We start from the raw sequence: 27,160 nt of genomic DNA on the forward strand, positions 1-27,160 counted from the left end.
TTGGTTTACTTCTGTAAAGAATTTAGCTAGGAGTCGGTCCAGCGTCTTTTCTAGTTCACTTTCAATGGCAGTGTGGCAGTGTGTAGGGGCAGTGTGCAGAGGCAGGGGCAGTGTGGCAGTTTCAACAAGATCGGAAATTAGTTGTACGTTATAGTATATAGTCTTTTTGTGGGAGATGATTGGACTCTGGGGGTGCAGGATTGTCAGTGACAGACATATCAGGTACAAGCAAAGGTTGTGGTTCCAGTCACCTCATTGCTCCAATTTCCTCATTGCTCCAGTTTCTCAATACTGAATACATTGTTACCATTTATTATCTTGACACCCATGTACACAGAGGATCTATTCTTACTTTTCCATTAAAAATGAACATCATGATTATTCTGAACTTCTTGGTATTTGTGCCAGTTACAGTCTAAACACCCTCCAAATTAGTTTTCTTTCTCACATAAGTCATCAGGTTGACATACGCAATCACAACTGCCAGTTTTGTCATTTCAAAGTTAAATTTTACAAAGTACTCAAGAGCACCAAGATAAGTCGATTATTGTTTATACCAATTTTCATTCATAAAGGCATATTGTATTTCTTTTGTTTTCTCTTAAATTCTCACTTGTAATCATTAGCCCAATCTACACTTCATTTCAGCTTTATTTTCATTAACAAAGCACATTCATCTTTCCAGCATTAAAAACTTGCCATCTCTCGTTTCATTTATTCCTCATTTATTCTACTCATAATTTTTCAAGGTTTGAGTACGTGCAGGGCTTTGATCTGAAGAAAATTCTATCCTTAGTGGGGAGGACTTACAGGAAGATATGTCACCACCAGCCCAATATATATATGGAGTCACCATCAGCCACCTCTATATTATTTCTAGATTAAGTGTAGAGGAGGGACCAAAGAACTGAAGCTCAACCTCCACAAGCACAACTAGGTGAGAACAGGAGGCAATTTTCATCACATAGTGGTGGGCAATGGGGTGTCAGATCACTACAATACTCTTGTCTGCTACATAGTATATGAATACAGTGAAATTTAATTTAATTTTATAATATATTTTATTCGCAATGGAATACAGAGTTGATAAAAAAGTGCTAAATTGTTTTTACATGTGTTAACACCGACATTGGCTCAGTATGTACTAAACAAAAAAATTTGTACAGTTCTACTGTAGTAGCATTATTACATTGAGGTCATATTTGTTAATTGAACAACAGCAAACTGATAATGCATTAATTTATAAGAAACTCAGAAGAATTTATGAATTTGTAATTGAACCAAAATAAAACCTTTTTGTTGGCATTAAATGATACAAATTTGTCAACCAAACAGTCTAATGACCAGACCACCAAGCAGGAAGCCGTTGATCCTCTGAATTATCATCAGCTAATCAGTTCACTGTAGTATCCATCTCCCAGTGTACCAAAAGTAACCAAAAAGCATACATCTGGAAACAGACCTTAGAGACATTTGGCCACAGCATTTCGTCCATGAAATTTCCTGGCTGGAAAACTAGATGCTTCCCCGTTGTACATGGGAAATGGTTGAAATACAGTAATGTATTTCATCCAGTTCTTAAAATTACTTTGGCAGTCATGAATATTCTGTCCATCTTCCTAATTGTGGGAAAGAATGACTGATTGTAGATCAAGAGAGAAAGAATTTAGTTGATGGAAAATATTTGACTAGTTAATGTACATGATGTATGAAATAAATCATGAGGTAAATTCCTTAAGAACTAAAATGATTTGTTTTTTAAAATATGAAGATGATAAAAAATTATATTCAAGTTTCAGGACTATAGAAGTTACATAATATTACTAAAACTAAGTATTCTATCAAATAATTCTGTATATTTCATTAAGTCTAAAGCAATTCCCTTATGATTTGGTGACATTTCTCTACACTGTAATGGCTTAATGAAACAGCAAAACCTAAGAATTGGAAGGAATACCTATACAGTACAATACTGAAGAAACCACTACTGTAGAAAACAAATACAATGGTGATTGTTTTTTATATATTTATACAGTAGTCATTTTCCCATTATCCAAACTCTAACAATCAGATTGGCCTAAGTAATCATTTCACTTTTGGAGTAAATAAATTCAGATAGTCTTTAGATCAATTAAACAACTTTTTGGTCAGGTGTTTTAGTCAACTGTGCACACGACCATGGGAGGCTAGTTTCTGTAGATAATTGCCAAGAGGCAAACATGAGCAGACCCTGTAATGATCTAGTGTGGCATGGCCATTTACCCTCAAATCTTAAAATAAAATAAACATTCCTTCAAAATGTCAGCTAACAACAGTGCTAATATTTCGAGAGGCATCGCCAAGCAGCACAAATATTTTAAGAGGAAATATGTTGGGCTGTGTTGATATAGCACAGATTATTAAAAAAGTTAAATAGTATATCTATGATTCAAATCTTTGAATATAGTATAATGTTGACAAGACAACTGGCTGATATTTTGAGGAGTTAGGATAATATCTACATTTGTTGCAAATACGAAATCTAGCAAGATCGTGAGTTTGTAGACAACATTCAGTAAGCATTAACTATGGGAATGGAACAAGCAAAACTGAAATGAAACTAAAGCTCCTGAGCTAGGATGGTTGCTTTTTAAGGCAAATTTAATGAGCAAATGAACATTAGTGATCAGTGTTCACACTGATCACCATTAGAGGCCTAGCTTTGCCCATCAACTTCACTGTGGGGCTGCATGAATGCTTCTGGTGTGCACCCAAGCAGATGTACAGTGATTGCCTAATAATGCCTGTGGTCAGGAAAGAATAAGTTTTTGACAAGGCTCTTTACAATTGATTACAGTACAGTGGCACCTCGACTTATGATTGTCCCGACTTACGATAATTTCAAGTTACGATATAAATCTGATCGGAAAATGCGACTCAACTTACGATAGCGTTGTCGACTAACGATATTTGTTGGTACACGTTCAGGGTCGACCAAGCGCATGGTTCCCAGTTGCCTGGGCCGACCTGCCTCGGTTTACTAGAGCCGCCTGCTTAGTGACGATCACGCTTAAAGAAATTCTATTCTTTTGGTGATTTTTTTGCTTTTTGAACATAAAACTGATTATTATATATCACACCATGGGTCCCAAGAAAGTCAGTGGTAAGGTTCAACATATGAAAACACATGTAAGGATGACCATAGAGCAAAAACAAGAGACCATTCGTAAATATGAAGATGGTGTGCCGGTTGCTGAACTAGTTAGGCAGTACAACAAATCTCAGTCAACGATATCCACCATACTTGCTAAGAAAAAGGACATCATGAGTGGTAAGTGGCAAAAGGCGTATCAATAATCACGAAACATAGAACACAAACACTTGAGGATGTTGAACAGTTATTATTAATTTGGATACACAGCAAGGAGTTAGTGGGTGATAGAGTTTCAGAGGCCATCATTTGTGAAAAAGCAAGGAAATTGCATGAAGACCTTTTAAAGAAAACCCCTGGAACGAGTGATGCAAATATGAAAGAGTTTAAGGAGAGCAAGGGATGGTTTGAGAAATTTAGAAAAAGAAGTGGCATTCATAGTGTTCTGAGTGTTGTGTGTTGCGAGCTGGTGGAGGAACACAGCGAAGAACTGACCACTGAAGAACTTCACAAGGAGCAGCAACAAGAGACGGCTGAGGAAATTTCTTCAGGGGAGGAGGAGACAGTACAGAATGTCCCTTCCTCATTAATTAAGAAAATGTGTGCAGCATGGGAAGAATTGCAAACTTTTGCTGAAACAACTCGCCCAAATCACAGTGCAGTAGGCCGTTGCCTTAACCTTTTTAATGACACTGTGATGCCTCACTACAGACAAAAATTAAAATGTATGGAAAACAAAAATCTATGGAAAGGTTGTTAGTGAGACAAACAAGCAGTGAATCACAACCAGGTCCTAGTGGTATGCAGGCAAAACGTAGGGAAGAGAGTACCCCCAGATGTTATAATGGAAGGGGACTCCCCTTCCGAACAGTAACACCCCGCTTTTCCCCTCCTCACCATCTTCCATACGCATCAAGAGGTAAGATAAACATATGTACTGTATTGTAGTTAGAGAAAAAAATTGTATTCAGAATAAAATGTATTTTTAAGTTAATATTTTTGGGGGTGTGGAACAGATTAATCCAATTCCCATTATTTCCTATGGGAAAAATTGCTTCGACTTACTATACGTCTCTGGGAACAGATTACCATCGTAAATCGAGGCCCCACTGTATGGTAAACTAGTAATTTTCAAAGGTTTTGTTGTATTTTGTCAAAGTTAGGAAATATACTTGACTCGCCTCCACTTCATCGAGTCCATCCCAAGTGTTCATTACTCGCAACATTATGTAAGCAAAGAACACAATCTCGTAAGTTTTTTATAGTCAGCCATTAAAGTGGGAAATGGGTCGGTCATCGTCATCGTCATAATGATGACAATGACTATAAAATGCAGAAATATTGAAGTCAATGAGAACTTATTTAGAGCAGGTTTTTGACAAAGACAGCACAACAGGCTTCTTAATTAAACACAGCAGCGCAAATTAAATCATGAGGCCACCTCTTTTTCAGAAACCCCTCTATGGGAATTATGAATAAACAGACATACATTTCCATAATATGAAAGCTAACTATATCTTCAGAGAGCTATACCCTGGAGTCATGTAATGAATCTGATTTAAATTGAAATTATGTTTAAAATTTAGACTTAGAGTTTAAGGAAAAGGATCTCTTACAATGGAATGAGATGAAATTAAATGATATAACATCATTAGTCATAGGAATGCAATTATTTATTATATGAGCTGACGCCCACTTCTTCCCTGTCGTGTCCACAGCTGATGTGGACACCAGGCACTTATGGTTCATGTGCCTCTTCATGCTAACACATCACTTGTAAATTATCATCAGTACCATTTAATTCTCAGTGATAAGTCACTTACAGGTTATTTTATTAATTTGCCACAAATTTATATAAAAACAATTAAATGCTAATGAGCTATGTGTGTGGTCCAAAATGTAATTAATAATGTGAATGTTATTAATTTTAACAGATAAGTGATTGAAACCATTTTTAATAAAAATAAAAATTACATTTACCTGGTAACATTTCTATAAAAAACGTAAAAAAGAGTATAAAATATTATTATTATTATTTACAAAAATATACATTTTTTAATATGGAAGACTGCTATACACCTATATTATTGAAACTTGGTCCATATCTTACTGTTATTAATTGATTATTATTTTAATACATCAATACAGCTTATTCAATATTAGATTTGTAGGCAGTATTTAATTTTTCCACTAAATACAGTACTGATGCTTGAGCAGGAGCTGAATGCTAATTATTTTGTAATAAAATTCACAACTGAAACATATAATTTTATATTTCTAATTGCTTTAAATAAAATAAAAGTGGAATCATACAAGATTAGATTTTTGGAGTTACACCAGGAGGCTCAAGGTTAAGTCTATATCTCAAGGTCTATATTGCTTCTATACTTATCACAATCACTTACTGAAAAAGATGTGTTCGTGTAAAACTTTTGGATTGCCAATAGCATGAATTTCAAATGAAATCTTGAGATGCTAATTTTATTAGAATTCATAAAAGCTGATATTTCACCAGCAAAAAGAATTTGTTAAAAGGCAATGTGTCTCCTACTGTCTCATATTGGAGTTGTGAACTGGGGGTATGTCTTGATATCCTTGACTTTCTGGCTTTTATAAGCTTTGTCTTACAACTTTTGCTTCCCACGGGTCATACAGCTCATACTTAGACAATGGAAGCCCATCCTTTCCTGTTTTTTTAAGTACAGAATCCACTTCAGCAATAGCTTTATAAACAATATCTTTTAGTTCCCTTGTAAACGGGTTAAAGTCTAATGGCACATTTTTAGATGGCTTTCTTTTAAATAAGCCATCAGTATTTGAGCCCACACAATAAAGTCTGTTATTATCTATAGGTAGTTTCAAGTAATGCATTATCTTCTCCATTTCCTCAACGGGATTTTCTTTCAAGTGTTCATAGTAAGTGACATGTATGTTTACTGGCTGGCATAGAGATAGCCAGTCTACATAAAAATCCTTCCACAGTCCAATCTTCAGCATCACAAATTCAGCCCAACCTGTTGAAAAAGGGACGTCAATAAAGTTCAAGCCAATTACAGGGTAGTGTATATGTATAGTTCATGTAATATGAATATGGCAAAAATCTTTTAAACATTGAACAAGATGGATGGAAAGACACCCAACACCTGGTCGAGGACCGGGCCACGGGGACGCTACGCCTCGAAATGATCTCAAGGTAACCTCAACTGAAGGTAACCCCACATATGTTAAACTAAAGTTACTTCCTATAATTCAAATGTGTGGGTTGGGTGCTTAATTTTCAGCCACATTTTTGTGACTTCATGTCTATAAATATGATGTAGAGAGGTGCTATGCAAGATAGTATCATGGAATGAAAGCCTTAAATAAAAGAGAGTTTCAGTGGAAGAGATAATGAACTCACTTCAGGGTGCATAATAATTACCTCACTTGACAGTCCCAAGGGACGATGTCACTTGACAGTCCCAAGGGACGGTGTCACTTGACAGTCCCAAGGGACGGTGTCACTTGACAGTCCCAAGGGACGGTGTCACTTGACAGTCCCAAGGGACGGTGTCACTTGACAGTCCCAAGGGACGGTGTCACTTGACAGTCCCAAGGGACGGTGTCACTTGACAGTCCCAAGGGACGGTGTCACTTGACAGTCCCAAGGGACGGTGTCACTTGACAGTCCCCAGGGACGGTGTCACTTGACAGTCCCCAGGGACGGTGTCACTTGACTGTCCCCAGGGACGGTGTCACTTGACTGTCCCAAGGGACGGTGTCACTTGACTGTCCCAAGGGACGGTGTCACTTGACTGTCCCAAGGGACGGTGTCACTTGACTGTCCCAAGGGACGGTGTCACTTGACTGTCCCAAGGGACGGTGTCACTTGACTGTCCCAAGGGACGGTGTCACTTGACATCAAGTGTCAGGTGAATATGGTTATTGAAGCCAATTACAGGGTAGTGTATAGTTCATGTAATATGAATATGGTAAAAATATTTTAATTACTTGCGGGACTGTATGTGAGACCTTTATAATACCTCACTTGACAGTGTATTATAATACCTCACTTGACAGTGTATTATAATACCTCACTTGACAGTGTATTATAATACCTCACTTGACAGTGTATTATGAAGAGATCTTGCTATGTAGAAGGTGGTGGTTACTTCTATTCACTATATACAAGAACAGAGGATACTTATAAACTGCTTTGTGCTAAGACAAAAGGAGGTACATCTTAGGAACTTTAAACTTAGTGTACATAACATATATTCTATTGCTTCACCTTGAAGAGTAATGAAACAAAATAAGCATATAGGATAATCTATGAATCAAAATAAAACATCACTCAACATATTTGAGGAAATTGTCATAAATATATACAAGTTATTGTACTTAACAACAAACATACGCTTCCCTCCACAATCATTCATTCACTGACTTGGAGTCGGCAACAAATAGGGAAGCATGGGCTTGCTGGTAAGTGCAGATACAGCACTAAATTTATAAGCATAAAACATAGGACAAAAAGATGAGGGAACTATCAGAGGAAAGTGCCAAGCCATTATGACTATACAGCACTTGGAAGGGGTCAGGATAAGGATTTAGGATGGAATGGGGGGAAAGGAATGGTGCCCAACCACTTGGACAGTCGGAGATTAAACTTCGACCTGCATGAAGCAAGACCGTCGCTTCATGCAGGTTGCTATTTTTTTTTGTGCTTAAGATTGTGATGCTCAAAATTTGAAGACAGATAACACCATTTAATTTGAAGCTGTGCCTCACAGAATATAGAGCAAATAATTCCCATTGTCAGGACCATGAAGCCTGTACAGTACTTACTTAGGCTCACCAAGGTCTGGTCACACTGCTGGTATAGCCACACAAGGCAAAATAGAGAACAGGACTTGAGACCAGAAGTGACTGAGCTGACTCCAGCACATCAGTTCAAGAACTGAAGTGGTGGGATGCCGGCTCCCACACCTTTCCCTACTTCCACCGCAACGAGCAAGAGTGCTAGTTGCATGAAGTGTTGCTTGTTGGGTTTCTTTCTAAAGGAGTTATTTTGACCTTTTATGATGTAGATTGCACAAGTTAACCAGACAGTGATCTGTTTTGATTCACCTATCTTTCTTCCTTCCCTGGCTGATGGAAGGAAGGCATAGTGACATAATTGTGACAATTATGACATACTTTAAATGTAAAGTGCTCATAAGCCATTCCTCCTTGCACCTCTCTGAAGGGAAGGGGGGGAGGGGGCAGGTTCTGGCTCATGGTCCCTGGGAGGCACAAGGACTTCTGTGACTGATGACCCCAAACTAATACAGTACTGTATAGCACACATCAGTTTGGATAGCTTCAGGGAGCCAAAGTGGCTCCCCACAGAAAACCCTTAATTCATAGAAAGCAAAACCAACCACATACACTTTGTGAATATTAATATATACAGTATGTAGTTACTTTTCTTGTCATATTGACACAAAAAATAAATTTGTCCTCATTCAAATGTCCATGTTTATATGCAATTCTCTGTACAGAGGTACTGTATAGTAACAAACCTTTGCCCAAAAAATGTGCTTTTGGGGCATAGCCAGTGTGGCCACCGACATCCAAGTGACGGTGCGAGATGAGAGCTTTGAAAGGATTCCGGATAACCAACACACCTTGGTAATTCAGTTCATCCATGTGATTTCTTTTTAACTGCAACATATAAAATCTGAATGAAGCAAGCAATACGGTAGGACTTAAATTAGACAAAAATTAAGATAATTTTCAATTGGTTTACAAATTTAAAAGTTTGGTAATCTAAAAATGCAGCTACAACTGAGGTAGGCCTACAACTGTGGTTGCAATTATGACTGAACTGAAACTATGAATGTGACTGCAGCTATGCTACAACTATGGTTACAGCCATATCTGTCACTGCACTATTAATGTGCCTGCAACTATGACTGTAGCTGCACTACAACTGGTTGCATTATAATTGTGGCTACAACTACTGTATAATTAAAATTATGACAACTGGCAGCTACTAGAACTATATCTGAAATAACTGTGGCTCCAGATACAAATACTGTATAGCTTAACTATGGCTGCAGTTAAAATAATAGCTATGCATTAACTGTGACTTTAGCTGCAGCTAATACAGATGCAAATGCAGCAGAGAATGCTCAGAAGAGTATACAGAGTAGCAAAGAAAGCACTACAGAGACCAGGTTATACACAATTCTTGTTACAAAAATATACAGCATATATACTGTATATTTCTCTTCCTTGTGAACTTAACTCCCTCCCCAAATGTACTGAAGATGAATCTGTATGTTAAACCATGATTTACAAATTTGTAAATCACACTTACCCTCTCTCTATGTGAAGCCTTCATGGCATCACCCGTCGTGTAGCCATGGCTCTTCTGCAGAATGGTCATGCCCGAGTCGTATATAACACCTTCACCATACATGCCTGATGCACAAGGAATAACACAAGATTATTGCATGCATATCAGAAATAGAAATGCAAGTTAGTGAAAATAATCAAGAATTTATATAATGACACTTAAATAGACATGTGAACAGGTATGGTATGTAGACTGATATACAGTAGAGCTACACAGGGTTCACACCAGCTTCCTCAGGGCTCTTATAAACAGACGCCATTTAAAAAAAAATCATGGGCAACATTCCTGGGTGTGGAAGCATCAGTACTACCTGAGCAACCAAGGCTGGTGCATACAGCATGAGATAACAGCATTGCTATTCAGCTTGTGACCTCAGCATTGCCTAAAAATGTAAAAAATATATGTATATGTTGGCGAGTGAGGTGTTGTTGAGGGAGAGAGTGGCTAGCTGGCTGGTGTGCTGGCCACTCCTCATTGCTTTTCGACTCAACATACCAACTTAGTGGTTCATTATGGTGAACAAAACATGCAGATACATATATATATAACCTGTGTGTATAAAGTGTAATAACAGCAAAACTATTTGTTTATTGTTTTATGAACATCATAATAGAATGACTAATATGCACACCATAATTTGAGTATAGCAATGGGTCACACATTTTATTATATAAATATATCACTCTATTGAATAATATTACTGGAAAAAAAAATAAGAGACATTGGAATAATTAGGTAATAATATCTCTGTGGCAAGTCCCACCTGACAGCTTGGGTGGAGCAGACCACCTCCAACACATGCTCTATCAGCGCCTCTTTTTTACCAGATTGCCTCGCCATATTGCGGCCCAAATATGCCACCTATGATTTTTGTATTATTTTTCCCGTGATCAGGGAACACAAATGAACACTTTCATATGATGATTTTTTTTATTATTTCTTGCACCTGGGCGTGTTGCAGGCTGCAGGAGCAGCCAAAGGTTAAAATGCATTACAGTAAAGTGATGTAAGGAAAGAAGGGGCCTTTTTAAATGCCTTTTCTGTTAATAACTGTCCCGAGTACTTTTGAAAATACAACCTAGGCAGCAGCTAACCTCACATATGTGGAAGGCATATTCATTCTGTATGAGAGGTTCCCTTCTAAATGTATGAAAACATTGTTCCAGTTTATAATATGTACTGTGTAAACACTCCCAAGCACATTTTGTGATTGAAAACAATATTAAAATATGAGTGCTAAATGGAGAAACCCAGACCAAAGCCCTATGCTCTTCTGTAAGGGTGTATTATAAAAATAATTTACACCTCTGAAACATTGGAACCAGTTGGTGGGAAAGATAAGTGGAAGGAATAACTCAGCCATTGTGTGTTGGGGTGGTGTGTCAATTGTATTTTCTCTTTTTTTACTCCCAGTACCTCCACCACCTCACTTGTAGAGTTAAGGAGCTCCAAGCATACAAAGTCCTCTCATATACTAACCTACTCCTCCATGCAACACGCACTTGAGCCAAAAACTAAAGTAGTAAGAGATGAGGTAGTAATGGGAAAAACTACTAGCGTGCCAACCAAAAATAGGCATTTCATTACACTCAATACTCTATTTCTTACCAAATTCCTTCAGTATCGCCCCCTCAGCATGTTCACCACAGTTCCATGAAGGCAACACTTGTCATTTGAGAACAAGATTTAAAAGGACAGGTGAAAATTGACAAATAACACTTGCCAGGCAGGTCTACACGGCACAAAGCCTATCATTATGTCTGAAGGTCTGGGGAAAGAAAAGCTGCAAACCAATCAACATGGGAAGTTCATGGCCCTGTCAGGGACAATACTGAATTGATTGGACTATGTTGCAAAAAAAAAAAATAACAGAAAACATCAAGGTAGAAAACTTTTCCATGAGAACATGGTAAATTGACTGAAGAACCTAAGCAAGGAGACAGGATCCAGATGGAACCCAAAAAAATCATAATGGCCAACCACCCCCAGACACATGAGGTAATCCACACTAGAACACTCAAAAAACAGGTACAGTAGGTAAGCGATATGCAAATCCTTATTCTAACACCAACAGCCAATGCACAAAAACTCCCATGTAAATGGGGACAGGCTGCCAGGTAAGGCTGTCTTCCCCACAACTGTTGGGAAGGCCACAACTTCATTTCCCAGCCACCAAGCAAGGTGATAGAGCGCTAGTGGTAAGGGTCCCTGTAGTATAGTCAGGTTCGTTCTCGACGCACAATTGAGAACTCCAGGTTGGACAGAAATGGTTGGGCACATTTCCTTTCACCTAATGGTCCTGTTCAGCTAGCATTGAGTAGGTACTCAGGAGTTAGTCACCTTGTTGTGGTGTTGCATTCTGGGCGGGGTCAATAATTCAGCCTTGGAGGGGGGGGGGGGGCTTGATAAAAGCCAAATGTGTATGAATACACTCAGGCTTACACTCAAGCAGGCTTCCTGTCCCTTGACACAATGAATTATTATTATGAATTATAAAAGAAAAAGTATCCTAACCAAAAAACAGAAGGGTGCCACCCACCCAAAAAATAGACCTGAGAATATGTCATTAGGCCCTGCAAGAAAAATTAAGTATCCTTCAACACACCATGTAGGCTGGTGTAAATAGTAGCCTACTTGGGGCATCTAGTATTTCTGGGTGCAATGTGATGGTGGTATGAAAGGTAGTTTATGCATAGTTAACTCTACTCAGAGATTTGTTTGGATAGTGTTGTAACTGCCAAAAACATTCTTTGAAGGGAGGCTGAGTGTTGTGAATTCTCACTGAAGCTCTAATGAGTGGTTCACCTCAGTACTGGTTGATCTCTGATATCCACATGATACCCACTCCAATGAGGAGCCCAGAGAAGCTGCTACTGACATAGTAAATGACATAATATTCTTTGTTTGAATTTAATTTACTATCTTTTACATTAACAACTCAATGTAAATAGGTATACTGTACTGTATCAGTAAAATCAGTCCAAAATATCTCTAATCAAAATGGAAAACAACAAGTCATCATACCTTTCCTAGTAAGAGAACTGTCATCGTATAGTGATCCTGTGAAGATTCCAGTCGCTCCTTCAACAAGATACCTGAATAATAAAAAAGCAACAAAATATTAATAAATTTTAATAAATCTTGATGTTTAAACTGAAAATATGTAAGTACTCTTCTTCACATATTGTATTAGAAAAAGGAAAAAAAATCCAGCTTGTATTTCAAATAACTAGTTGTTAATATAAAATCCTTAATTATTTCTGTTAATAAAACTATTACTTAGCATGAACAAGTGTCAAGGTGTGCGTTCTGAACTTTCATAATTTAGAAAATTCCAAATTGTAACATTCTTAGTTACGTTGTAACTCTTGGTCACCTCCAGCAGCATGAAGGTAATGAATTAAAAAAGATCCATTGCCTTGGCTGAACTTCTAGAAACTTTACATATCATTTACAAAGCCAGTGTCTTTGACGTGCCATCAGTCTCCTTTCCCTGTTGAGGCACTACACATGGTCGCCCTCAAGTAAAATTGGATAATTATAGTATGAATATTAATATGACTGAATGAAGGATAATTATTATTATTAATTAACTTTTACTTTATTATTCACCTTTTCTGGGGGGAGCCCCGTCGGCTCCCCTGAGCTTTACCAGGCTGATATGCTAATGTCAGACTTTGGCATCAGTCATGTGTATGGAGTTCTAGGGCCTACCGGGGACCACGGCCAGAACCTGGCCCCCCTCAGAGAGGCAAGGGGAGCAATGGCCTATAGAAACCCCCGTGTGGTAGGAAGCATTCTATGTCTGCCATCGACTGGGTCAAGCATCCAGAAAGGTAAGCATTCCAAAACAAACCCCTATTCTGGTGAAAATTGCTACCTAAAGCCGAACTAGTGGATAAAACTCTTCAACAGAAAACAAGGAAACTAGTATGACGTCATACGTCACCGCGCCGCTGTCTGCGCAGCTCCCCCCTCCCCGGGAGGGGGAAGGGGGAGCCCCAGACCTCCCACGCTGGCTATCCACCCATCAGTTCTTCGGCTGATGCTATAGGCACCGGTTATGTGCTCCGGCTCCAGTGGTTGTTTCAGCACTGTACCTAGAGTGTGGTGTCTGTTTTCTAGGTGGTGCGTGAGCCGGGAGTGATTCTCCAGTACTCGGGCTGCATGCGCCTAGGGTTCCCTTCCTTAGGTGCCCTGTAAGTACTGCCCTTGGGGCTTGGGGCTGCCTTCCACAAGTTTCTTGGGTCCAACCCTGGCTTGGCCATTTACTGCTTGGTTTTCGGCCGCTCTTTGTGTGCTCGGGTGTTCTGTCACCCTTGTTCGCCTTAGAGTAAGGGGCAGTTTTTGCACTGGTGGGGCGCAGGGTACTGTGCAGCTTGTCTTTACCAATCATACCGGCCGGCTCTGTTCCGCCTGGGTACGCTGTCCTCTTGCAGGGTGTTCTTTTTCTTTTTGTTTACCTACCTGGTGGGGGGGTCTGCCTTCATTTTTGCCCCTTGTGTCCCTTGTGTTCTGAGTATTTTCTGGTGGTACCCCCTGCTAGGTCCCCGTGAGTGTACACGTCCCAGGGGTTCAGCTCTTAGAAAGTTGTTTGGTAGCTTTGGGTACCAGTTAGCAGTACCCTGCCTGGGATTACCTGAGCGCAAGTCCTCTTATAGTAAATGCTCGGGACCCTGGGAAACCCCTGGGGGCACGCGGGTCCGATGGATGTGACCCCAGAGTCCCCCCCTCGCTTCCAGCGAGTTTGAGGGTTGCTCTCACCCTTTGTCTCTGGGTGACTCTGTTTTGCCTCCGTCTGCTGCCTGTGGGATCGGTGACACCTTCGACCCGGAGTCCTGCGAGTTTGGTTGCTCGTTGTGGCTCGGTTACCCAGTTGTGCTGACTAAGCGGGTGCGGGCAGCAGGGGCGTTGCACTTGAGCCTTGGTGGTGGCAACGTTCTCGTGGTTTCCTCCCCGGGAGCCCCGGGGCTGCCCCGTTTTAGTTCGTTTTGGGACTTGGGGGGTGTTGGTTGCTTCAGTTCCATCCACGCCCCCTTGTCTTTCCCCTGGATCACCCTTCCTGCCTGCATCCGGTTCCTTACCGTCTGTAGGTTCGGGGCGGGGTTTTTTATGGTGTTGAGACTCGGGCAGTCTCGGGGAATTCCCCTTCCGGGGTAGTGACGGGGGCATTTGAGCCTGTTCCTCCAGCCGTGTTGTATGAGTCTGCCAGTGGGCTCCCTTCCTTAGTGTTTTCACGGTTGCCCCGGTTTTCTGGTATGGCCGGGGCTTTGGGGGAACGGCTCGGCCCCGGGGCCTGTCGTGTAGGTTCCCGGGGCTGGGGAGGGGCTGACTTGGGGGGCCTTGACCCCGTTGGACCCTGTGGGGTTTTTTATCCCCCTCTAGGCAAGGCTTGTGGTTACGTGGAGTGGGGTCTTTCCTCCCCACTCGCCGTACGTGCTGTTGGGCGTCGGCCCCTCCCCGGGCTCGGTTCCTTGGCCTTAGAGTCGGTTGGTTCCATCCTGTGGGTGGATGTTTCCTCCCACCCTTTTTTGGGACGGTGTTTTCGTCATGTTTCCCCGTTTGATGGGGTTCTACGTGACTTCTGATCTCGGGTGCGCCTGCGCCTTTGTGCGCCTTCGGGACTAGTGTTGGCTTCTGTGTTCTCGAGGGTTCGGGGAGGTTTTTCGCTACTTCCCGCATTATTGGAACGTCTGTCGGCTCCTCGTCCTTGTCGCCGTTTTGGGCTACTTGTGGGCCGGTTGGGCTACTTGTGGGCCGGTTGGGCTACTTGTGGGCCGGTTGGGCTACTTGTGGGCCGGTTGGGCTACTTGTGGGCCGGTTGGGCTACTTGTGGGCCGGTTGGGCTACTTGTGGGCCGGTTGGGCTACTTGTGGGCCGGTTGGGCTACTTGTGGACCGGTTGGGCTACTTGTGGCCCTGTTGGGCTACTTGTCGCCCGGTTGGGTTCCTTTTTGGGCTCTCTTTGCTTCTTTGGCCGGTTTTATTGTTCCTGCTTCCTCTTTTGGCTACTTTTCTAGTGCAGTAGTCCTGGTTGGCGCCTTCCCGCAGAGAGGGTTGTGCGGTTCGGCCAGCGTGTCATGCGCATGCGCCGTGGAGTTTGTTTTGGTCTGGGCGGTGTTTCAGTGCTAGTGTTTTGCGCCCTTTTTTGCTACAGTGCTTCGCCTCTCATTCTACTCCCTGGCTGCGGTATGTGCCCCTTCGCTCCGGGGGTGTCCTGGTTCCCAGTTGTGGGGAGGACGCCGCGGTTTTCCCTGTGTCATGGGTGTGGGCCGCCTCCTTCGCCTCTCCCTGCTCTCCTGCGGGTCCGGCAGGGTCCGGCTCTGGCGTCTTCACCTGGCGGTGCTACCAGGTTCTTCTGGGCACGGTTGAGTCGTGTCAAGTTCGTGCCACCGTTCGCCAGGTGAGTTTCTGCGGTCTGGCGTCTTTTGGCCGGGCGCTGGATGCGGTGTTTTTTATATACCTGTCTTTATTTAGGTATATTTTTGTACGACTGAGACCGTTCGCACACCAGTGACTCCCTTTTTCAACCCTTCCTGTCCCCCTCATGTGCATGTCCAACCCATGCTAGAGTCATTCAGGGGACCCACCTTTTTTCATGTTGTGAGGTGTGGGGGTTGTAGGGTTGGTTCTGTACTCAACTGGTAAGGCTCCTGGCTGTGCTTGCAGGGTTTGAGCTCTGGCTCTTGGGTCCCGCCTATCTGGTAGAACTTGCGGGATAGTACCAGTGGAGTGCAATGGTGCTATAGGCAATATTGGGGAACACTGTATTACCATCAGAGGTCTGTGGTTGTTACACGACCTACTTGCGAGCATAAGCCTTCTTGCTGGTTTGTCTGTGGACTTCCAGGGCACACTAGCCTGTTTTCGTATAGCAGTTCCGGCCCATCCTGGTTGTGGGGGTTTGTGGGCCGGCGGGCCGCTCCTAGCAGCTGCCTGGTGGGCCATCCTCTGGCCGGTCTAGCCTGCCCTTGGGCCGGGCTTGGGGTGTAAAAGAATTCCCAGTACAGTACCCCATCCAGCAGGTATCGAGCGGGGTTTCTCCGCCGTTGGTCGCCTGGTGCAGGTTTCTGGGACTGTTGGGTTTTGTTGTGTCTCCGTTGGCCCTGTCTGGGGTCTGCCTGCTCCGTTCTCTGCCTTTGCAGAAGGGAGTTGCTATTTCCATGTTGCATGTTGCGGTGGTGCCTGTTGCTGCTGCTGCGCGTGTGCATTGGTACCGTGTTTCACGGTGGCGTGTCCTTGTTCCTGTGTCCGGTTGTGGTGTGGCACTTTGCTACTGTTTTGTGCTTGGGGATTGCGTGGGTGTTTTCTGTCCCTCCCTGATTGTCCACCCCTGGTTGTTTTCCTTTTTTTTTTTGTGCTTCTGCTCTTTCTTCCTGCCTCCTCTGCAGCAGGGGTGTTCTGCGTGTGTTCTTGGGCATTTTTCAGCCTGTGTCCTGTGTTGTGCTTCTTTGTCTTGGTCTATTGCAGTTGTTCGTACCCCTTGGTTCGGGTACTGTTCTGGCGGCGACCCTTCTGCCTTCTTTGGTTTCCTAGCTTGCCCTGCCGGTTGTTTTTTTTTTTGGGGGGGGGGTCTTGCGATGTCTCGCGTCGGACCCGTCGTTTCTGAAATCCTGGCGGGCTTGCATGCTTTGGGGAGTTTTTTCTGTTCGGCAGATGTTCCATCTCCTTGTGCCGCCTGGGTTTTGGTGGTCGCGCCCGAGATCTTCCCGCGGCTCCGCCTTTTCCTGGGCTTGGAGGGGCCTTGTCGGGGCTGCTATGTTCTGCCTCGCGGTCTCGCCTCCGGTTGGTGGTCGGGTGGCTTCGTGGTAGGTGTTCCACCTGCGTGCTTCTCTTGGCGACAGTATGGGGTATTTTGGCGGCCCTTCCTTTTCCTGTCCCTTCTTAGGTGGTTACTCTTGTTAGCTTGGTTTACTCTCGGCTTGGTTTTCTGGTGGGGGTTGGGGGCCGTCGTCTTGCCACATACTGTCGCCTCTTTTCGTGCGACGCTGGCGGAGCCGCTTCAGCTTGCTTTCGGTTTTGGTGTTACTTCTGCACCGTTAGAAAGCTGTCTCGTGCGTCGTTTCACCTCCGGCCTGTTCGTGCGCCGCTTGCACCATCCTGGTCTCTGGTCAGCGTGCTCTGTCTTCTCCTCGGTTGGTAGTGCCCCTTCGGTTCCGGTGTGTTTTTTCGTCGGCTCTTTCCTTTTGGACTTTCCCTCTGGGAGTCGAGTCGCCGAGTTTTCTTGCTCCTTCGGTTTTAGCGTTTTAGTTGTTCGGTGGCAGCAGTCTCCATTTTTTCTGGCGCGGGGTGGGGCTGCTGCATTCTGGAGGGGGTCCAGGGTTTGTTGGTGCATCGTTGGTCGGGCCGGGGGTGTGTCGTGTATTGTGTTCAGTGGCGGCCCTCCACTGTTGTTTGCGTGCCACGGTGTTTGGGTCCGGAGTGCGTTTTGCGTTGATCTGGTTCTGTTCTTCCCGGTTCGTGGGTGATGGTGTCCCGGGTGGTCAGCAGTGTTCTTGCGGCTAAGCTGCCTGTGTTCTTCCCTCATGCCTGTGGCATTTGTGGCTTCGCTGCTCTCGCTGCCGTCTGGGCGTTGTGGCCTTGCTGTCTTTCGGGCATGGATTTTTGGTGTTCGTGCGGGGGCCTTGCTGCTCGTTGTTCACGTGTTGTTCCTGGGATTTTTCGGGGCTGTGGCACCTTGGGTTGGCGTTTGCTGCCGGTTGTCTCGCTTCCGTGGGGGGTGCATGGTGTCCGCCTCCCGGTTCTGTCCCTTTGACCTTCCTCTGTGGGTAGTTAGCTCTGGGGAGCCGACGGGGCTTCCCCCAGAAAACCAGCATTGAATGTAATGAAACGCCATTTTCTGGGTGATACCCGGAGGCTCCCCGGCAACCCTCCCTCCCTCCGGTCGGCGGTTTTTCACGTGTTTTGACATCCAGCCTCAGAACTGATGGGTGGATAGCCAGCGTGGGAGGTCTGGGGCTCCCCCTTCCCCCTCCCGGGGAGGGGGGAGCTGCGCAGACAGCGGCGCGGTGACGTATGACGTCATACTAGTTTCCTTGTTTTCTGTTGAAGAGTTCTATCCACTAGTTCGGCTTTAGGTAGCAATTTTCACCAGAATAGGGGTTTGTTTTGGAATGCTTACCTTTCTGGATGCTTGACCCGGTCGATGGCAGATACAGAATGCTTCCTACCACACGGGGGTTTCTATAGGCCATTGCTCCCCTTGCCTCTCTGAGGGGGCCAGGTTCTGGCCGTGGTCCCCGGTAGGCCCTAGAACTCCATACACATGACTGATGCCAAAGTCTGACATTAGCATATCAGCCTGGTAAAGCTCCGGGAAGCCTCCGGGTCTCACCCAGAAAATGGCGTTTCATTACATTCAATGCTGGTTTTTTGACAATGTTTATGTCTTTCTACCCTACTGTTCATTCACCTGTTTTGTTGTAGGTGTCAGAGTGGGTTGAACTGTGCATTATAGTAAATTAAACTAAATCGATTAGATCAGATCTTTATATTATGCAAAGGCCAACAACTTGTCAATCTTTATTTACCCTGTACCCTCTAATATTTCATCACATATTTCTGAATACAAATACTTCCAAAATTGTGTACTGTGCAGTATCTTAAGTCCTCAGATTTCTAAAATCTTCCCTTCAAGCCACACCATATTCTTAATCCTTTCTTTCAATCACCAACTCATTTTAAACCACTGAGCATTCTTTATTTACATTTCTTTGTCATTCTTTCTGTGATAATAATAATTACTGTACAGGTACTTATAATATCGGTATGCTCTCTTGTTCTTAGAGACAGGAAGCTTATTAGGCTAATCAAGGTAGCCGTAGCCAACACATGTCCATTCATCCTAGGATGTAACCAACAAAATTTGACAAACTTCCGGGTACCAACACCTGTATCAACTGCTAGGTGAACAGTTATCAGATGTAGGGAAACATGCCAAAATGATTCAACCTACTAGGAAATCAAACCTAAAATCCCAAGACCAACTGGTTATGAGCCAACAGAACTAACTACTGGTCGAGACCTTACCTTTACCTACCCTCCTAAACTTCACTGTGAAAGGCTACCAACCTGCTGAAGCTAATATCTCTTGGGTTTATAAGTATGTTATGCTCTCCTTCCACCTTAAATAGAGGAAGATTCTTTATATTTTATTTTTTATTTATATATACAAGAATTCTTACATTCTTGTAATGCTAATAGTACACATAGCATTTCGGGCAAGTCCTTAATCTTAATTTTTCCCAGAATACAACTGCCAAATCGTTTAACAACCAGGTACCAATTCACTGCTGGGTGAACAGAGGCTACAGTTAAAGATTGGCGCCCAGTCAATCCTCCCCAGCCAGGATACGAACCCATGCCAAATCGCTCGCGAAGCCCCAGGCGAGTGTTTTACCACTGTGCCATGGGGACTGCAGGATATAAAAGGTTGGATCCAGTGAACTAAATGGCAAAAACTCTTAATCAAAGCACTGCCAGTTTTTTTTGCTTTCCAAACCAGCACCTGTGAGACAATGGTCAGGAAATCAGTGATACAAAGTTACCTCAAATCCTATCCCAGCTAAGAAAACAGAAGTCTTAAATGGGAAAAAGAGTATCTCCAGCCTTAAAAAATTATTAACTTACCTAAACAATCGACCCCTATTTGCCAAATCATTACGAGATACAATCACGATGTATGCCGGGAGGTTCTAGTTAGTGCAGCTGGTGTCAAGTTAGGTACAGCCATTTGAGGGTAAGTGGGGTTATGAATGGCTGTTAAGTGTCCGGAGTTCTCATTGGCAGTCATGCATATGACAACACTGGGAAGCTACAATACTGTGCTTGTGAACTTACCTGAGAGCCTTTGTTCATTTTGAGTGGATAACTTTGACTCTAGTGCTTATATGGTCTTGCAGGGTTGCTACATTCCCTATGACACCAGTCTTTATGTCAAATGTTCCCGACTATTATTACATGCCTTCCAGGTGCTCTGGAACTTGTGCCTATTGGAACAGCACAATAATGAGCTCAGAAATAATCATTTACATTACTGTAAGTAGAACCTCAAATCCTGTCAAGCAGGAACTTTTCAATTGGTTGGATACATAAGATACTGTATCTGATCTTAACTGGATTCAGTTGCATTCAGTTTTCCACTGAAGCAGAAAACCGTAACAAATTGGAAATTTAAACTTACACTTGACAGCACAATGAAGTCACAATATGTAGCATGATATATCCACCAGAAAATCTTTTGGAGCAATGCAGTGAAAATGAACTCTCATCCCAGGTCACCCCAGATTCTCATTTACATGTTTGCAAGAGCAAAATCTAGTATAGTAGTACTACATGCATTATTGTAATAAGGAATGACTGCCACTGAGGATCATAAACCAAAAACATTTAATAGGTATGTTATATAAAGTAGCATACAAGCAATGCAGTTCTTTATATAAATAAATATACTGTACCTGTATTACAGAAACATTAAACTATAAAAGAACAAAAAATATAAAAATAACTAAATTAAGACAAAGTTATAATTTTAACTTGAGTAGAGCAATGTTTACCTGACCCATGTGTTGCCAGAGGAGGGGAATGAAGCAAGTGCTCGTGTGGGAAGAGATCTTGGTGGCCAGAAGATTGTACTGTAGTTGGCACACTCCACACTTTTAGCCCATGGGTAATGCGTCCTGGTAAAAACAGTAAAAAGTAGTAAAAGTTTTGTCGTATTCTTAATTTATGCAAGATGCAGCCACTTGATGCAAATAATTAGCATTATTTTGCTCTTCTACCCAGATAAAATTTCAGGAGAAGTGCATTAAAGATTGAACTACATTCATGAAGCAACATTTGACTATATATACAGTTGACCCTTATATAACACTGTACAGTAGTTATGTTCCTGGAATATGACATACAGTGGTACCTCGGAACACGAGTGTCCCTGTATGCGAGTTTTTCGGAATACGAGCAGGATTTCTTCGGAAAATGTGTCTTGGAAGGCGAGGGTTACCTCGGAACACGAGTTTGTTGATACATGTACAGGCCGACTAGCGCCTTTTCCAGTGACTATCCCACCTGAATTCTTCACAAGGATTTACAGTTTTTTGTCGTTTTTTGGCCACTTGAGCATAAAAGTTGTCATTATATATCTCGCCATGGGTCTCAAGAAAGCCATTGGTAAGGTTCAACCTAAGAAAATAGCTGTGAGTAGAGGCAGTAGAAGATGTCTCTTCTTGATTAAGAAAATGTGTGAAGTATGGGAAGAACTGCAAAGTTTTGTTGAAGAAACTCACCCAGATAAAGCTGTAGCAGGGCCGTTGCATTGACCTTTTAAATGACAATGTGATGTCTTACTACAGACAAGTGTTAAAATGTAGGGAAAAACAAGTGTCTTTAGACAGATTCTTAGCAAAACAAGCAAGTCCTAGTGGTATGCAGGCAAAATGTGCCAGAGTGTGCATACCAGTGAAGTCCTCACTGCCTGATGTTATAATGGAAGGAGAAACAGTAACACCTCTCCTCCTCCCCCCTCCTCACATCTTCCATACACCAACAGCAGTCCTCAGCAAGGGTAAGTAATAACTTGAACATAGTTTTGTTGGTTTATTTAGATGAATTAGGTATAAAAATTTAGTTTCATGTGGGGTTTTTGGGGTAGTCAGGAACGGATTAATTCATTTCCCATTATTTCTTATGGGGAAATTAGCTTCGGAATACGAGTTTTCGGAATACGAGCTGTCTCCAGAAACGGATTAAACTCTTAAACTGTGGTACCCCTGTACTATATAACATGCTAGAAAAATTGAATGCTGTAACATACTGAAAAAATATGCTTACATTTCCAGAAATGACAATGTTGTACATTTTAGGAATACTGTACCTTCATTTAAAATAGTGCACTCATCTAGTTGTATTTGCGGGGGTTGAGCTCTCGCTCTTTGAGCCCACCTCTTGACTGTCAGTCAAATGGTGTACAGATTTCTGAGCCTACTGCGCTCTCATCATATCTACATTTGAAGCTGTGTATGGAGTCTGCCTCCACCACATAACTGCCTAATACATTCCATCTGTTAACTAGTCTGACATTGAAAAAGATCTTTCTAACGTCCCTGTGGCTCATTTGGGATTCTGGATAAATAGTATATGGACACCCTTCCACTTGTGTCCCCTTGTTTGTGTACCATCCGTGTTAACAGTTTATCTTTATCTACCCTGTCAATTCCTCTGATAGTTTTGCAGGTCGTGATCATGTCTCCCCTTACTTTTGTCTTCCAGTATCGTGAGATGCATTTTCATGCAACCTTTCCTCGTAACTCATGCCTCTTAGTTCTGGGATTTATCTAGTGGCATACCTCTGAACTTTTTCAAGCTTCGTCTTGTGCTTGACAAGGTATAGGTTCCATGCTGGGGCTGTATACTCCAGGATAGGTCTTACATACGTGGTATACAAGGTTCTTAATGATTTCTTGCACAGGTTCCTGAAGGCAGTTTTGATGTTAGCCAGCCTTGCATATGCTGCAGATGTTATTCTTTTTATGTGGGCTTCAGTAGACAGGTTTGGTGTGATATTAACTCCTAGATCTTTCTCTCTGTCCGTTTCATGAAGGACTTCATTCCCCATTTGGTATCCTGTGTCTGACCTCCTGTTTCCACTCTCTAGTTTCATTGCTTTACATTTACTCGGGTTGAACTTTAGTAGCCATTTTTTGGACCATTCATTCAGTTTGTCTTGGTCATCTTGTAGCCTCATACTATCTTCCTCCGTCTTATAGGAATATTTTATGTTTATTCGTATTCGAATAAACATGCATAATTTTGCATAATTTGCATAATTTTTGCATCATCAGCAAACAATGAGAGGAACGGTGTCTTCAAAGTGTGTCTGTGTTTGAGTGGATGAGTGAATGAATGAGTGAATGAGTTAGTAAAAGTAGATTTTTTTTTTTTTTTTTTTTTTTTTTTTTTTTTTTGAGATATATACAATAGTTCTTACATTCTTGTACAGCCACTAGTACGCGTAGCTTTTCGGGCAAGTTCTTAATCCTATGGTCCCTGGAATACGACCCCCACGAAGAATCGTTTTTACAACCAAGTACCCATTTTACTGTTCAGTTAAGAAACATGGAGCTGCCTACCTGACAAACACCGAACGAACCTTTTGCTATACAAGAAACAAAAAAATTAACAAATTTGAAGAAAGAAAAATGTCATAAAAGTTTGTTCAGTGAATGTAAGGTAGGCTGCTCCATTATTTAAAACATCGAATATCATATTGATGTTTTTCGGTGGTAGAACGGATTATTTCTATTTACATTCTTTTCAATTGGGAACTTCGTTTTGAATTGTGTCAGTTTCACATGATGACTACGGCATCAGAACGGATTAAAGTCATTATTTGAGATTCCACCGTACTTATGTTTACCTTGGGTTGGTATGCCACCTACACTGGTACTCTCTCCATAGTCATTTGTAACCTGATGAGCTTTAAAGAGCCAATGACTGCAGAACTGGCCTGTTGGGGTTTAAAATACAACTGGAAAAGATCATCAGGCCAAATGGGAGGCCATTTGAAAAGCCACTGGCTTTTACTCTACTCTTACCTTCAAAAACCCATAGGAGAGTTGTTGCACAAGTGTAGCTTTCATGAGATAATCAGTAGGAGCCATGAGGAGGATTTAAACCCCCCCCCACACTTGGTTTTCTCATTGATACATTAATGTGATTATTGTGAATTTGTAGCTTTCATCCTGTAATTATAGGATGAAAGCTAATTACAGGATGAAAGCTACAAATTCACAATGAAATCACATTAATGTATCAATGAGAAAACCAAGTGTTGGGGGGGTTTAAATCCTCCTCATGGCTCCTACTGATTATCTCATGAAAGCTACACTTGTGCAACAACTCTCCTATGGGTTTTTGAAGGTAAGAGTAGAGTAAAAGCCAGTGGCTTTTCAAATGTCCTCCCATTTGGCCTGATGATCTTTATGATGACAGCACTCTCAAACCCCCCCTTCCCTCCCACTCAGTATATGTCTCACATCTACTGACACAACCCACCAACTCGCACCAACATTAAGCCACTAGCCTCCGTGGTGTAGTGGTAAGACACTCGTCTGGCGTTCAGCGAGCGCTTTGTCCTGGGTTTGTATCCTGGCCGGGGAGGATTTACTGGGCGCAAATCCTTAACTGTAGCCTCTGTTTAAGGCCTTCATTTTTTTACATACCTAAGTACAGTAACTGTACTTAGTTACTGTACTGAAAATTACCTGTTAAATTACTGTTACTGGAAATTATCACTGATTAAACAGTGATCACTGATTAAACATCACTTTATTTTCTGCTGCCCAATTGGAAACTTTATTAATATCAGACTTTAGTTTTTTAGTGTCTTCTGCACAAATAATTGTCATGCTGATTTTTGAGTTGTCTGCAAATGACATGAAGCTGTGATTTGTATTTATATCTTTAACTGATATGAGAATGAGAAAGAGCAGTGGTGCATGGACCATGCCCTGCAATACAGTTTTTACTTTGCTTGGACTTGATTTTGTTTGACTGTTACTCTTTGCATTCAGTTTGACAGGAAAATTCAATCACTCTACTTTACCAATTTCTGTGGCTGTATTGTAGAAACTAGGTAGATTCCCGTGTGAAAGTGGATCTGTGTGTGGCCACGAGTGTGTTATATAAAAAAAAAAATTGTGTATAATTTCTTGGAGGAACCCCATGTGGTTCCCTGAAGCTACTATCACTGATAGTGTACCATCTACTGGGTCGCATCAGCCACAGAGTTCTATCTAGCCTACCAGAGGCCAAGAGCCAGAACCCATCCTCCGTCACAGAGGCACAGGGAACAGTAGCATTTATGTATTTACTTATACCACCACTGGACATAAGCACCGGGGAAGGCAATCAGAAAGTCAGCAAGATAAAACAAACCATAGCTGGCTAAAGAAGAGACTGTAGTCTCATGAACCACCAGAAGAACTCCTTAACACTTTCGCGCTATCTGGACGCGCCGGCGCGTCCCGTTTCGTCTAACGCTAACGCATAGTGGACATAAAGTTGAGTCCTCTTTTAAAATATTTGTATAAAATTCAATTTCTATCCGATTTACTTTGGGTTTGTTTCAAACTGCGCGCTATGAGGCTCTCTTTCTCACCACTAGGCTGCATGGTACAATAAGTTCATGAAAGGTGTGGATAACTTCGATCAAATGGTATTTTGTCCCAAACGGGTTGCAGGTGGGTGACTTTAGCCGTTTATACTGGTAATGCTTCCCCCATATCATGTATTATATGCATATGTCTGTTTAGGGAATTTTATTCCGATCAATATACAACCAAAAATAACTGTGTGCAACAAGTATAAACTTGACAAACATAACAAAAGTAAAAACATTTCGTGTGTGTTTGACGCTCACTGATATGTTCCAGCGTTGTTTTATATTTGGCGCTATTCTAACTTACGCTTTGTTGATATTTTTTACCTATGGGCACATAGAACATTCTATTGCGAACACATTGACACAAAAATGAATGACGTACATAGAAAATTAATGTCATGAGAGTGAAATAAGTATAAACTTTCAAAGCGCCGTGCGTCGTCCCGTCACCGATACCGGGTAACAATTTCACAACTTCCCACACTCTTGCGGGCGGGCCGCATCATTATTCTACGCTTATATTCATATCACCGTGTTGGGAATTTCATTGCGAGTCCATTGATACCAAAATTAACGCTGTAGAATAAGTGTGGAGGTGATTACAATCCCAAGAGTAAAAACATTTTGTTGCTGATGGGCGCTCACGGCGAGTCATCTTCGTAGTTATTTATTTGGTGCTGGTATCCCTATACGTTTCGTGACTTTTTTTACTGATATTCTTCTAGAGAATTTTATTGCGAACACGTTGGTACCAAAATGAAATACGTAGCATGAGAACTAAGGTCAGAAGAGTAAAAAGAGTATACACATTTTTGTTTTTACGCTTAAGCGATAAAAACGCTGCGCGCACATTCGGTTGGCTGAGTGACCTTTGCGGAAAGCGCGAAAGTGTTAATGTAAATAAACGATTGAGAAGTTTCAAAACAAGTACCAGCTCATTTGCCCCACTTTCCCCACTGATTTGGGGAAGAGGAGAAGTAACTTGCAGTTAGCCGGTGACCCAGTCCTCAGTTCTATGATAATGTGTGTAGTGTGTGTACTCACCTAATTGTGCTTGCGGGGGTTGAGCTCTGGCTCTTTGGTCCCGCCTCTCAACCGTCAATCAACAGGTAATTACCTAAGTGTAATTACCTAGGTGTGTGTGTGTGTATCAGGTGACTTCTCTCTGCTGAGAGAGGAGACCTGCTTCAGCAGGGGTTCGTGTCGGCCCTTCTGTGGTTCACTCCTTCACCAAGACAAAGGGTGGGGGGGGCCTAGTTTGCTACCTCCTGGTCTCATGATTCATGGCCTTGTTGGGTCGTTTCTCACAGCCTGCAGTGGAGTTGGTTGGGCCCTTTCCCCTTTTGGTTTTGGGGGTCGAGTCTTTGTAGGCAGGATTCTTCTCCCCGTCTTCTTCTGGTCATCTCGGAGTGAGTGGAGTTGGACATGGTCAAGACAACTTCGTCCTTTCAGTGAGTTACCTGCATTTTTCTGGTCCAAAACAAAATCAG

At 42.4% G+C, this 27,160-nt stretch overlaps 1 protein-coding gene across 1 annotated transcript in view; it reads right to left on the minus strand.

Annotated features, from left to right (window-relative positions):
* Positions 1–1,037: 1,037 nt before the first annotated feature.
* The window catches only part of LOC123759299 (uncharacterized), a 232,906-nt gene continuing 206,783 nt past the window's right edge, over positions 1,038–27,160 (minus strand). Inside the window, exons 6-10 of the mRNA XM_045744169.2 lie at positions 21,067–21,189; positions 12,537–12,607; positions 9,474–9,577; positions 8,674–8,815; positions 1,038–6,144 (exon numbers count right to left, since the gene is read on the minus strand). Coding sequence (XP_045600125.2) covers positions 5,741–6,144; positions 8,674–8,815; positions 9,474–9,577; positions 12,537–12,607; positions 21,067–21,189 — 844 coding nt within the window. The 3' untranslated portion in view covers positions 1,038–5,740. The remainder of the gene's footprint in view (positions 6,145–8,673; positions 8,816–9,473; positions 9,578–12,536; positions 12,608–21,066; positions 21,190–27,160) is intronic.

The sequence above is a fragment of the Procambarus clarkii genome, chromosome 32 (assembly GCF_040958095.1).
Source record: "Procambarus clarkii isolate CNS0578487 chromosome 32, FALCON_Pclarkii_2.0, whole genome shotgun sequence".
NCBI classification, from domain to species: Eukaryota; Metazoa; Arthropoda; class Malacostraca; order Decapoda; family Cambaridae; genus Procambarus; species Procambarus clarkii.